The following is a 13,629-nucleotide window of genomic DNA, read 5'->3' as shown; positions in this document are numbered from 1 at the left end:
GTCAATTGACTTGGGGATGTGGGTGCTAATCTTCTTTGTGCTTGTCGAAGTGAAGTTCTAGTCTCCATCAGTCACCACATGGGTGGTGACTTTTTTTTTATATACAAGTAAATGATTTTATTAAAGATGATAGGCATAGCCCAAGTACACAAAAGGGTATACAAGAGATAAGGCCTATCTAGGTCGCAGTAATGGAAACAAGAAAGTCATGAAAGTCTAGGCCATTAAAGTCTACAGCGATGGCCCATAGAAATAAAGTTCTAAAAAAGAAAGATCGAAGTTCCTCTATTGTCCGCTACTTATCTTCAAATGTCCGGTCGTTACGCTCCTGCCATATGCACCACATAATGCAGATAGGGACCATCTTACCACATGGCTTTGATTTGATTCACCATGTGATGACTCGATCTCAAACTACCAATGGATGGCTCGTGAGCATGCCAAGAGGGGGCTCTTTCTTCCTTTTTCTTGTTATTTAATATATTTCATTATTTATTTTTATTAAAAAATATTATATTATTATTATTATTATATTGAGTTTTAGTGAGGCCATTTTTTAGACATTTAAATTGAGGGTCAGCTAAACCTAATAGAAACCTAGCTGTTCCATTAGGTTTAACAGTGTGGTGTGCAAATTGTTGGTTTTGGTAGTTTGAGGTGAGGGTGAAAATGAGACTTCCCCTATATGTTGAAAACATAGTCAAATGATAAAATATCCTTATAACAAATTCCTGTCACTTTTTCTGATTGTTAATTCCTGTCGCTTTCCTAACCCTGAAAGATAGGATAAGATGCAGCTTCTGTTGAGGTTTTACTTTGAGATGTATCCAACACATAAGAGGGAAGTTTGCGAAGAGTGTATATCTTTATAGGGTTTGTTTCTTCTTTTGAAGGGGGGGATGCACATATATTTCCGCACTATATTGAATTGATTTATTGTCTCCCTTTGTCAGTGTTACCCTTGTTTGTTAAGAGATGGATATCCTTGCATTTTGTTTATGATGTCTTTAAAGTTATCCCATTGTTTGTACCCCTAGGATTAGTCGGGACTTTTGTTCCCGGATCCCGATGCCAAAAAAAAAAAGTTATCCTATTGTTTGGTGTTTCATTGAGTTGAGAGTGGGGGAGAGGAAGGGTTGTAGAGTTTGCATATCTTTTTAGTTTTTCTTCTTTCTTTCTTTTTTATTTTTTGAGTGATTTTTTATATATGTCTGCACCTTACTGAATTGATTGATCATCTCCATTTGTCGACCTAACACTTGTTTGGTAAGACATACATATCCTTGGATGTTGTTTGCGATCTTTTTAAAGTTATGCCATTGTCTACCGTCTCATTGGGTTGAGAGTAGGGCTCATGTTTGTACTTTCTCTCTTTAGCAGAGTTTGGAATTGAAGATCTTTAGCAACCATAGAGTGTTGGTATTTGCCCACCAATCTGATAAAAATAAGTACAAATTAATAACAAAAGTAGTGAATTTGTAACAATAGGGTCTTGTCAACAACTATTTTTAGTTTTTTTTTCTTTTTTTGAGATTGTTGTTGTATTTGTTCTGCACATATAGTAGTGTTTGATAACTGTTTTCTAAAAAGATTTTTAAGTGAGGAACATTTAAAAAAACAGTGAAGGAGTATTTGGAGGTCTCGTGTGCCTTCAAAAGTAGCTTTTTTCATATGGACCGGCTCTCTTGGGAATATTTTGACCACGGACAATTTGAGGGGTCTCATTGTTATGTATTGGTGTTATTTGTGCAAGAAGAATGGAGAATCAGTGGATTATTTATTACTGCATTGGAGGTGACAAGAGTGTTGTGAGACGAGATCTTTAGAAGAATTGGTGTGGCTTGGGTTATGCCTTTGAGGGTGGTGGATTTAATAACTTGCTGGAAGGAGATTCAAGGCTATCCCCAAGTGGTTGCAGTTTGGAGGATGGTTCCTTTGTGCATTATGTGGTGTATTTGGATGGAAAGGAATGCTCGGTGCTTTGAAGATAGGGAGCGTATAATGAACTTCGGAACTTTTTTGTACACACCTTATTGCTCTGGTTGTCAGCCATTGTGTTTAATGGAACTAGTGTTCATATTTTCTGTTCTTAATTTCTGGTTCCTAGAATGTATTTAGGTGTTCCTTTGTATACTTCTTGTGTACACAGGTTTCACCTACTTCATTCGTATCAATAAAATTTTCATTTAACTCCTTTCCCGCTCCTGCCTTCGAGCAAGCAGATAATGTTGCCTTGTCCATTTTGCGTGTTCCCTCCTCCCTTGTTGGGAGAAGCAATCTTCGGTATTGTGCGAGGTGGACCTGTAGTATGTGCAGTAGTGGTGGACAATGCCTCGGTCATCATCTTCGTGGGCGGTGGAGGGGTCGGCCTGGGTCGGCCTCGTGGATGGTAAACGTCAGTCGGTCGAAGCGAGGTCCCGATCCCTCGTTAGGGCTTCCTCCCTTCTCTTATCGTGGGAACTCTTTCCCGGCTTCACGTGGGCCACAGCCTTGGCCGGGGCCTTTGTCTTCCTCTCTGCTCATTCCAGGTCTTTATTCCTTGGCTCCATTAAGGCCCGAAGAGTGTCTTCGGCGTTAATGAAATTGTCGGTCTGGTCCATAAACTCCCAATGTAATTGAATTTTGCATTTGTAGAATCTTATAATTGTATATTCATAGAAAATGCTATTCATGATTAGGATATCTCTAATGATAATAGGATGATAATTGAAAACTTACATGGTTATGTTTTTTTATAACGTATGCTAGGTCCGGTTAGAGGATACCAATTGGTCATTTCCTATTAAAGTTATAAAAGAAGATACCATTTCCGTGGTTTTGAGGAGGCACAATGGTACTAGGAGATTTTTGAGGACAGAAATCCGGGGCTATGAAGAAGGATCACGTTTTGTTGTTGTATTCCGTCTTGGGTCAACCAATGGTCCTATCAGGTATCTTCCAACTTGTGTTAGCCATATATAGTGCTTCACCCTGTATATTTGAAGTATATTCACACCACACACACGCATTACTGTGACTAACATATGAAATATTTCCTTGAATAGATTTGAGAATAGAGCACTTCACAAAACAATCAGCATTCGCCAATCAGGACTTAGTGAAGATGCCTGGATTCAGTTGCAACCTCTTTCTACCACAAATTTCTGCTGGGAGGATCCATATGGCGAAAGGTTTATAGATGCTAAGGTAGTTGGTAATGATATCAATAGTGTATGGAAACTCAATCCGGAAAGGATTGGATTAGTTTCGGCAGAGGAGCGGGATCTACAGTTGAAGTTCCTAGTTTTTGAAATGGGTGATGTCAAGGTTGCTAGGTTCATTGAAGATGGGACACTAACTGGAATCTGGGGAAATTATCACATACAGAGCAAGATGCAGAATGATGCTGCACCTGTAGAGTTTATGATCGAGTTGGGAGTGTTTGGGGTTTCTGTTGTCGACCATATACCAAAAGAGCTCTCCTACCTATACTTGGAGAGAGTTCTTATATCTTATTCAGCAGGCTATGATGGTGGAAAAACGAGCAGGTAACAGAATTTTATGCATGCTTTAATCCTCTATCCTTTACTCTAGGCATGTAAAAAAGTCATGCCTTATACTTCTTGGTTCTCACAGTGAGCTTGCCGGTATTTTCACCGTGATTGAACTAAAAGAATCTATGGTACTTCTACAAGATGTAGAACCCTGGGTTACTGATTTTACTACTTTCCTTCCTGCCCTTTTTGTATCTCAGTAGATTCTCTGAACTAGTGCTTTGGATGGTTCTGCTGTGAGGTGGACTGTCTCCCTATTGCAAAGATTCAGAGGCTACCTTTCTTTTTTTTGCTTTTCAAATAAGTATTACGTCTATTAGATTAAAAAAAGTGCTGATAAGTGAACACTGGTACATGCATGTAGTTGTGAGAGGAGAGGCTAAGCAGCAATTGTTTGGAAGCTGAAAATTTTTCATTTTTGTCCTTCCTTTTGGCTTGACTGTTACTAGTCATTTGTCACTTTTATTTTGTCGATATCTTCAAGCCACCAGTGCAACCTTTTTTTGTGTTAGTCCATATCATCAAGAGGGAGCAGGAAGAGTCGAGTGACCACCATTTCTCAGGCCTGGTCCCTGGCTGTGAGCCATCCCTTGGGATTAAGGCATTGCTGTGATTGTGGACTGCCTTTTGGGTTTCTTTCTTTCTTTTCTTTTTGTCCTAATGGTGAACTCTCTCCTAGATCTCTTTGATAAAAACATGTCTTTAATTAATATATTGCTTAATGAGAAATGGTAGATGAACTTTATATAGAAGTAGCCATGCTGTATATATAGACGCTCAGATAGCAATGAGATTATTACCTTCTAGCAGGTTAAGGGAATCCTTCAATAAGACTGTTTACAGCTCACTTTTCTCCTCTTAATTGAAGCAAAAAATCTGTCTTTTGTTATGTCAGGTTCAAGCTGATACTGGGTCATCTGCAGCTGAACAACCAACTCCCTCTGACACCAATGCCAGTGCTCTTGGCACCTGAGCAGACCTCTGATGTGAATCATCCAGTATTCAAGATGACTGTTACAAAACGCAATGAGAACACTGATGGCATCCAGGTCTACCCATATGTTTATATTCGGGTAATGCTTCATTAAAAAGATGTTCGGAATTTTTTTTGTACATGGTATAAATTGAGAAGATACATATGTCCACCATATGACCAATATTTATGTTGTCGCTCTAGGTGACTGAAAAGTGTTGGAGGCTAAATATTCATGAACCAATTATTTGGGCGGTGGTCGATTTCTACAACAATCTTCAGCTAGATCGTATTCCCCAAAGTTCTAGTGTCACACAAGTTGATCCTGAGATACGTTTTGAGTAAGAATCTTGTTTTCTTCCTCCATTATCTACCAAAAGTGAAATTTTAATGGATTACCCAAAACGATTATTCTGTTATGAAATTAAGTAAAAATTGTTGGCTGAGTGATGCCTAAGAAGCTATGTTGTTTGGAAAAATATCCAGCTCCTGCTTTAGTATTCATGATTTATGTTTTATTATGTTTCTGTTTCATGTACGATCTCTTCTTCAAATTCCAATTTGTTTCTTTTACTGTATGAGACTTGCATAAGAACTAAAGTTGTCAAAACAAATTACATGAGTGTGTTTATTATGTAAATATAATTTTCCCAATTTTGTTGTTTGTCATAATCAATGCCTTGATAAAAATTTTACAATTTTCATATCTCTCTCTCTCTCTCTCTCTCTCTCTCTCTCTCTCTCTCTCTCTCTCATGGCATGTATTATATCATTAAGCTTTACCGGATCATGTTCTTTTTACCCATGGTTATTTCTATTTTCTTTTGTAGCATAAGTTTAATAAAAAGAATTACAACATCTTCAATGCTTAATTAATTACAAGAAACTCCTCTCCTTAGCAATGACACATCATTTGGCAGTGTTTTACTAGCATAAACTCATCGTGTGGACCTTTGACCATGCCGTATGCAAGAGATGCTTCTGTTAACATTTTTGTATCACCAAACGGGTGATAGTAGCTCAAAAAATACAATTGGGTTTCTTTATATTGTCTTGAAACGTATGCGACTTATCTTAAGAATACTGTTTTTTTTTTCTTTGGTAAGTAGGATTACTGTTTGCTAAGCCATACTTCAACTGGTTGACCTATGAAGTCAAAAAGACCCACATGTTAGAATCAGTGCCATTTTAAGCCATGATGCAATAATATAGTGCATTCTGTCCTTGTGCAACATTACAAATGGTTTTTTAATTTGAAACTTTCTTAAAAAGTCAAGAGGATTGTTTTGGTTGTTCCAAAGTTTCAAGTCAAACAGTGACAAGATAATATTCTGCTATTAGAGTTGGTGATCTTATACCTTTATTCCTTTTTTTCAGCCTAATTGATGTCTCAGAACTAAGGTTGAAAGTGTCCCTTGAGACAGCACCAGCTCAGAGACCTCATGGGGTTCTTGGTGTATGGAGTCCCATACTGTCAGCCATTGGAAATGCATTCAAGATACAGGTCAGGTGTCTAACCTATCGGGGGAACCAGATTGCTTCCATATTTCGTTGCCAAATCCTACTGTGAAATTTATTAATGGGATGTAATCAGATGTTCATGAGTATATAATATGCAGTTAATTTATTTAGACAAAAAGATATGCAAAAGGCTTAGAAGATACCGTTACTGTCTGGTGTGCTTTACATGCATTTTGGCCGAGAACTACTCAATCTAGACTATACATTCTGAATAATTGCAATTTAGTGGAAGAACTTTCTTCATTGCATTTCTGGTTGATGCTGGCATTCTTACCTACCATATCTTATAGTATGACAAACAAAAGTATTAAGACAATTTGAAAAGTGGAAATTGAAAGCTCTTACCTTTCAGCTAACCCCAGGCCCATGTAATTCCAAGTATCTGAGGGAATTTTCTTCATCAGAAATATGAATTTGCTCTCTGTTACAGGTCTGCAAAAAGAAAATTAAAAGGAGCCTGTAAATCCCAGTTCTTTTTCTTTATTTATTATGTATCCCTCTGCCCCGATCTATGTCTATGTTTATTTATTAAAATGACGTGATTACCAATAAGAAAGTAAAATTTAGGGAACTTCTGATAGTATTTTTGCCTTTTGAAAAGGGTTAGGGATAATATAGGAAAATGCTGAAGTAAGGACCTCCGCTTTCAGAAACTTGATGGATTGAGTATTTTGTTTCCATGACACTTGGGAAGTGACTTAGATCTCCCTATTGCATCTGGAGTTTCAGCTGTATATACTCAAGACTATGATGGAACCAAGCTATTGTGTCTGCATGGCCTTCTATAGGATTAATGTGAAGATGAATTGAACTGTTTATTCCAAACACTACTGATATAGAAAGGGACAATTGGAGATACCTTTGTTATTGTTGCTGAGACTTCCTACATATAAATTGATGGCAAAATCATTAACTTCACTTATTTTATTTTTTGTAACCTGAGGCCTTATTAAAAAGATAAGATCTTGAGGTGTCACTTGTTCATAAAAAAGGAGCAAAACCCTAGTACACAGAAGCATACAGGAGAAACAAAAAGATTAAAACAATAATATCTAGAATCCAAGAAATCCAAAACTCCCCCAACTTTGGAAAGCAAAAGAATCATAGTTGACGTCCAGTCATGGGAGAAACACAGGAATAATAACCTCAACTTCAGCATGGGTAGTTCTGAAATTTTCGCTTTCCTTTCTCTCCAAATGCACCACATGACACACAATCCCAGAGAATGTCGCTATATGAACTTTAATATGGTATAGATATAAGTCTATGGCTACTTATAACACTGTAGTCCCTTTATTCCAGGTGCATCTAAGGAGGGTAATGCACAAAGACAGATTCATGCGTAAAAGTTCCATTATCCCTGCAATTGGAAACCGAATCTGGAGAGATCTCATCCATAATCCTTTACATTTGATATTTTCAGTAGATGTGCTTGGTATGACAAGTTCAACATTGGCTTCTCTTGGTAAAGGATTGGCAGAGCTATCAACAGATGGGCAGTTTCTGCAATTACGTTCAAAGCAGGTAAAGTATTCTTATTCTTAAGCGGCAAGCTACACATTGTAACATAAATTGAAAGCTGATATGATTTGGATCAGGTATCGTCAAGGAGAATCACTGGGGTGGGTGATGGGATTATTAAAGGAACTGAAGCTCTTGCACAAGGTTTTGCTTTTGGGGTGTCGGGAGTAGTGACAAAGCCTGTTGAGAGTGCCCGACAGAATGGTCTCTTAGGACTTGCTCATGGACTTGGACGTGCTTTCCTGGGATTTGTTGTACAACCAGTGAGTGGGGCATTAGATTTTTTCTCATTGACCGTTGATGGAATTGGTGCAAGTTGGACCAAATGCTTGGAGGCTTTCTCTAGTACGACCACCTTCCAAAGAATCAGAAACCCAAGGGCTATCCATTCTGATGGTGTTCTTAGAGAGTATTGTGAGAGAGAGGCCAGTGGACAGGTGCATTTCCGTTGCTTTTCAATTTATCACATTTAGCTCATCAATAGAGTATGAAGAATGTGAACAATTATGTACACTTTACTCCTATGGTTAGTCGATAATGAAATGACCTTTTATATTGTTCTTTAAAGTTGAGAGGTGAAATATATTGCTAATTAATATTCAGTGGCTTTAGAGTTCTGAAATTCTTATATTTGCAGTTATTTTTGATTGGTAAAGAAAAGAAAAAGAATTGCAAATATAAGAAGCATGGTTCAGAGAATGCTTGTCCGTTAGTTCATCAATTGTTTCATTTGGAAAATCTGTCAATAGAATTATTGTGAGTGTGTGTGTTCTGCATTTGTTTCTCACATATATTGTTTTATTTTCTGGTATCCAGATGATATTGTACCTTGCAGAAGCAAGTCGGCATTTTGGCTGTACTGAAATATTCAAGGAGCCTTCAAAATTTGCCTGGTCAGACTATTATGAACAACACTTTTATGTGCCTTATGACAGGATTGTTTTAGTGACCAATAAACGAGTCATGCTACTACAGGTTAGTGGAGTCTTTCTTGTAGATACCTTATAGATCGTTTTGAAGCTTTGTCTTTGATATCCATGCACTCTCCTGCTTTCATCTAGCGTCCGGCCCAGGACAAGTTGGATAAAAAACCTTGCAAGATCATGTGGGACGTGCCATGGGAAGAGCTCATGGCAGTGGAATTGGCAAAAGCAGGAAGTAACCAGCCTTCTCACGTCATTCTCCATCTCAAAAATTTTAGGAGGTCAGAAAATTTTGTCCGAGTCATCAAGTGCAGAGTTAACGAAGAATCAGAGCAAAGAGAGCCCCAGGCAGTTAGGATCTGTGGGTTAGTGCATAAGATGTGGAAAGCATCTGACAGGAAAGGGGTCATTCTAAAGGTCAGTAGCATGCATAAAGCTTAATTCTTCTGTGGATGTATATTGATATTTGGATGGATTTTCTACACAGGTTCCTTCACGCCAGAGATACGTGTCTTTTGCTTGGAGCGAAGCAGATGGGAGAGAATTACCTTCTTCAAACAAAGCCATTGTGAAGTTAAGACGGCTCTCATCAGATAGTTCAACATCTGACAAGAGAAGATTTGTTAAACACGTTGTTAACTTTGTGAAGATCTGGAGTAGTGAACAAGAATCAAAAGGGCGTTGCACATTGTGCAAAAAACAGGTGTTCTACTGATTACCTTGCTTTCTTATTTCCTTTCAGAAGATGTATTACATTCTTACAACACTGCTGACAAAGTAAAGAACTGTCATCTTTTGTTTTTTAGGTCTCGGAAGATGGTGGAATGTGTAGCATTTGGAGACCTATTTGCCCATATGGGTAATTACTTACGTATATTGTGTTTTTTCTACTCCTTTTGAATTATATAGTCATTTTTCTTATTATTTAATAGCGACCATGATTGTTGCAACTTGTTTTTTTGTATAAGTACTTTGTTGCAACTTGTTACAATATATTTGAGCATCTATATAGTTTGTACTGCGCATATGATATATCATTGGACACAACTCCTGTTTCTGGTGTTTCACTGAAAATCACCAGTTTAGATTTGCAAAAAAGACTCTTGGTTTTAGTTCGAAAAGCCTCCTTGACATGGTTGATAAGCTGGAATGGAACAGAATGTTCACATAATGCAAATGATCTTGAGTAATGCAGCTCAGGTGGTAGAAAGGCGGCGAGACTAGGTCTTAGTTTCAAATCTTATTCGCATTTTTTGCCCCACCCCCGGCTCCACTGAATCCCTGACCGCCAAACGGGCAGACGGATTGTACAGCCCACCATCTGGTAATCTGTAACCCAAACCATAAATCACCGATTCAAACCCCAAATCATAGATCTAAACACCAAGTCCCAGAACTAAACCTAAACTTCTCAATCATTTCATAAATTGAAAAAAAAAAAAAACACAGATCAAGAGGAGATAGCCATGCTAAGTCGTGGGTCTCCACAGCCAAGCCGTGCCATGAGTCTCCGTGGAGATCCACAGTCAAGCAGTGGCCATGGGTCTCAGCAGAGACCCACAGCCAAGCAGTGACCGTGGATCTCTAAGGAGACCCACAGCGAGGCCGTGGGTTTCACATGGAGAAGAGGATGAGAAGAAGAAAAGGCGGAGTAGGAGGAGGGGGAGGGGGAGGTGAGGGAGATGGAGGGGAAGAGGAAGAGGAAGAGTAGAGAAGAAAGAAGAGAGGGGAGAAGACGAAGAAATACTGAGGGGGCTGCGGCTGAATCAAAATAAGGGGATGGAGGTAAAAATTAGGGTTTCTTACATTATATACCATACCAGGCAGGTGGGCTTCTTTATTTTATGTTTATAATCCCACCCTCCGGCCTACTATTACCGGGCGGACAATCCGCCCAGCCTATCCCGGAAAAAGAATGTTTGTAGTTTTAATTTTATTTCCACCTATAACTTGTGGACTTAACCTAGACAATATTAAAACTGTCAAATTTAAATCTAAACCTTTCAACCATAAAATCTGACTTCATTTATGCTTTTAGAACACCTTATGCTGCTAACATATTTGATAATCATATGTGAAACTGAAAAATGGCTTGTTTCATTTCAGGTATGTCTCCATTGGAGATATTGCCCGTGTTGGTATCCATGCTCCGAATGTTGCTGCTGTTTATCATAATGTGGACAGATCGTTTGTACTTCCAGTGGGTTATGACCTGGTAAGAAATATGTGATCAATTGCATTGTGATAGATTGGCCAACTATTATATGTTTGTCCTCTTAAGTGTCATTGAACGAACTTAAGTCATATCCATTGCTAGTTTGATCCTAATTTGCTGGTGATGACAGAAATGGTATTTTGTGAAAAGGGAAATGAAACGATATTACTTGGCAAAGAGAGTGAGTGCTTTTGTTTAGCCTTCTACACCTAAAAAAGTCTGGATTATAATAATAAAAACAACAGCAACATAAAGTGAGGAGCATATAGTTCAGCAACATAAAGTGAGGAGCATATAGTAAATGGAACGTATGATGGGAATTTTGCAGCCAACCTTCCTTTGCAATATATATATGTGACGTTGCGGTAATTGTAGATTGACCTTGCTGCCTTTATTCATATGGAGCTTTTTTTAACCATTAATATGTACTCTCCATATATCACTAGCCAGGTGACATACTATACATGAGACAATTTGGTTTGTTATGTGAGGATCAATTGTCAAATCATATGTATAACCTTTAGGCTGAGCCGAAGCGAAGGTAGTAGATAGATTGAGGTGATCACTACTCGATGTCGGAAGGTTTGGCACATTGGTGGATATTGGACCGGAATTGTGATTGGCATACTAATGGAAGCAGTCATCATTTTTATAAATGTGAAAAACTTCAGTCAATGTGATGGTCCGGGCACAGTACTGTCATCACATCGGGCTGAAGGAAAAGTTGAAAAGATCAAGTTTGTTCCCCGTGAACAATATGTTAAATATGTTAAGTTGAGGAAGAGCGAAGCCTACTGCACTGAGTGCTAAGCTTTCCTTCACATCATAACTCTCAATAGACTTTTTTTCTTCCCGAGCAACCTCAATGGAGATTCGAGTTTGTTAAACACATGCCAGAATCCTTTTGTGTCTCACGTAGTGCTTTTGGCAAGCAAATATTTGCATGATTTGGCTGATGATTTATCACTGGCATGACTCCTTGACTAATAGCCTTTCTGGTTTATATCATAAATTAGAGCAAACATCTAATTACGTGTGTAGGTATGGAGGAACTGCTTTGATGATTACACAACTCCAGTATCGATTTGGCATCCACGGGCTCCAGAGGGATATGTTTCTCCAGGATGCGTCGCTGTTGCTGGTTTCAGAGAGCCAGAGCCTGACTCAGTGTACTGTGTGGCCGAGTCAGTTGCTGAGGAGACGGTATTCGAAGAGCAGGAGGTTTGGTCTGCTCCAGAGTCTTACCCATGGGCTTGTCATATCTATCAAGTTCAGAGTGATGCACTTCACTTCGTCGCACTCAGACAAAGCAAGGAAAAATCTGACTGGAAGCCCACGAGGGTTGTTGACAACCCCAAGCCTCGGTTGCAAACTTCTGATACTCAGTGAATTTTATCTTCCTATTTGTGATCGGCCCCTTTGGTTTCGGTCTTTAAGGGAAGGCCTCTGCCCCACGCATCTACTTTTATTCGGTCGGTATGTGCATTAATTGTAGTTTCTTCTGTCAATTTTGTCACATGTCCGTGTGTTTAGTATGTCCTGACAAACAAAATAATTCTTCTTCTTAAAGAACTCACCCTACAGAAAAATTACAGACAACATTTGTTTGAATAATGTACAGCAGAGTGTAACGGTTTCGCCCTCTTTTTTCCAATTGGGGAGGCGAGGCCGTGTTGGATAGATTGATGAATGGTAAGCTTCCGAAGGTGTCATAGGGGAACAGCAGCATCATGAACACTTGTACATCACTTTCAGAGACAGTTTTTTTGCTGTAAATGTCTGTCAGAACTTGTGTTTTCATGGGTTTTTTTTTATAATTTCATGAATGAATCAGTTAAACTGCTAAGCTTTCATGCTGGAGCAACATTTTCTTATCTTTATCGAGGACATTCTTGCTGTACTTCGTTTCAGCTCAGTTAGCATCATCATATACCCCGCTAGCAAATGGGTGGAACCCAAAAATAATTGGTTCCTGCAGAATTAGTTGTCTGAGGCAACACAAGGTGTATCATGACTTAACCAGAATACTGCACCAAATTTTTTTTTTTTTTTTTTTTTTGTTATTTTTTATAAGTATTTTTTTTTATTGTGACATTTGAATTTTTTTAAAATAATCTATAGTATTAATAGAAAAATTCTATTTATAGGTCCATATTTTGACCTACTAAGGCCCCCGTCTAGAAGTCTAACTAAACTAAGATCAACTCAGTTCAGTCTAATTTTAAGTTGAGCCTTAACATCTAAACACCCAACTCGCAAATCACTAAATTTATCTTAACTCAAAACTTCTTTACACGTGAGACCCACAATCTTTTTCAACTTAACATCTCTTTACACTACATTTTTCAATTCAACACCTTTTTACATATAGGACTAATAATTTTTTTTCAATTTTTCATAAATACATTTAAATTCATCTTAGAATTCAAACAAATCTAAACTCATTTTAGATGAACTTCATAAAATTTACTTCACTATCTCAACTCACTACTATTAATAAAGAACTCAACTCAGTTTAACATCCAAACAGGGCCTAAGACTTACCATTAGTGTACTGTGACACATGGCATCAACTAATAAATAGAGTGATGATTTTTTTGTACGAAATTGAGGTCTCACAACAAGTGTGTTAACACATTAGACTTACAAGTAGCATAAACTCTTATTAGTAATATATATATTTGCCAAATTATAAGTTCAGCGGCTGGAGAAATATTTTATTTTCTAAGTAACAATACCCTCTTAGGTGAAAGAGAGCTGATAAAACAACTACTGCTTTACAATTTTTCTACAACCTTCTAATAAAATAATAATTTTTAAAATATTTCTCTTAGCTTTAATTTTAATTTGATGTGTTTATAATTTAAAAAAATATTATTTTATTGATAAGTTGTAAATAAAGTATAGTGAAGTTGTAAGGCTATCACTGCTCTAGGTGAAATA

At 37.8% G+C, this 13,629-nt stretch overlaps 1 protein-coding gene across 1 annotated transcript in view; it reads left to right on the top strand.

The window, feature by feature from the left end:
- LOC121237034 overlaps window positions 1-12,532 on the top strand; it is a 99,739-nt gene extending 87,207 nt beyond the window's left edge. The window contains 13 exon segments of the mRNA XM_041133585.1: window positions 2,749-2,930; window positions 3,045-3,527; window positions 4,429-4,606; window positions 4,711-4,847; window positions 5,884-6,010; window positions 7,330-7,551; window positions 7,626-7,985; window positions 8,365-8,523; window positions 8,610-8,888; window positions 8,959-9,174; window positions 9,278-9,330; window positions 10,578-10,686; window positions 11,728-12,532. Coding sequence (XP_040989519.1) covers window positions 2,749-2,930; window positions 3,045-3,527; window positions 4,429-4,606; window positions 4,711-4,847; window positions 5,884-6,010; window positions 7,330-7,551; window positions 7,626-7,985; window positions 8,365-8,523; window positions 8,610-8,888; window positions 8,959-9,174; window positions 9,278-9,330; window positions 10,578-10,686; window positions 11,728-12,075 — 2,853 coding nt within the window. The 3' untranslated portion in view covers window positions 12,076-12,532.
- The last annotated feature ends 1,097 nt before the right edge of the window (window positions 12,533-13,629 follow it).

The sequence above is a fragment of the Juglans microcarpa x Juglans regia genome, chromosome 6S (assembly GCF_004785595.1).
Source record: "Juglans microcarpa x Juglans regia isolate MS1-56 chromosome 6S, Jm3101_v1.0, whole genome shotgun sequence".
In the NCBI taxonomy this organism is placed as follows: domain Eukaryota; kingdom Viridiplantae; phylum Streptophyta; class Magnoliopsida; order Fagales; family Juglandaceae; genus Juglans; species Juglans microcarpa x Juglans regia.
This window is presented reverse-complemented; position numbering and strand designations above follow the sequence as displayed.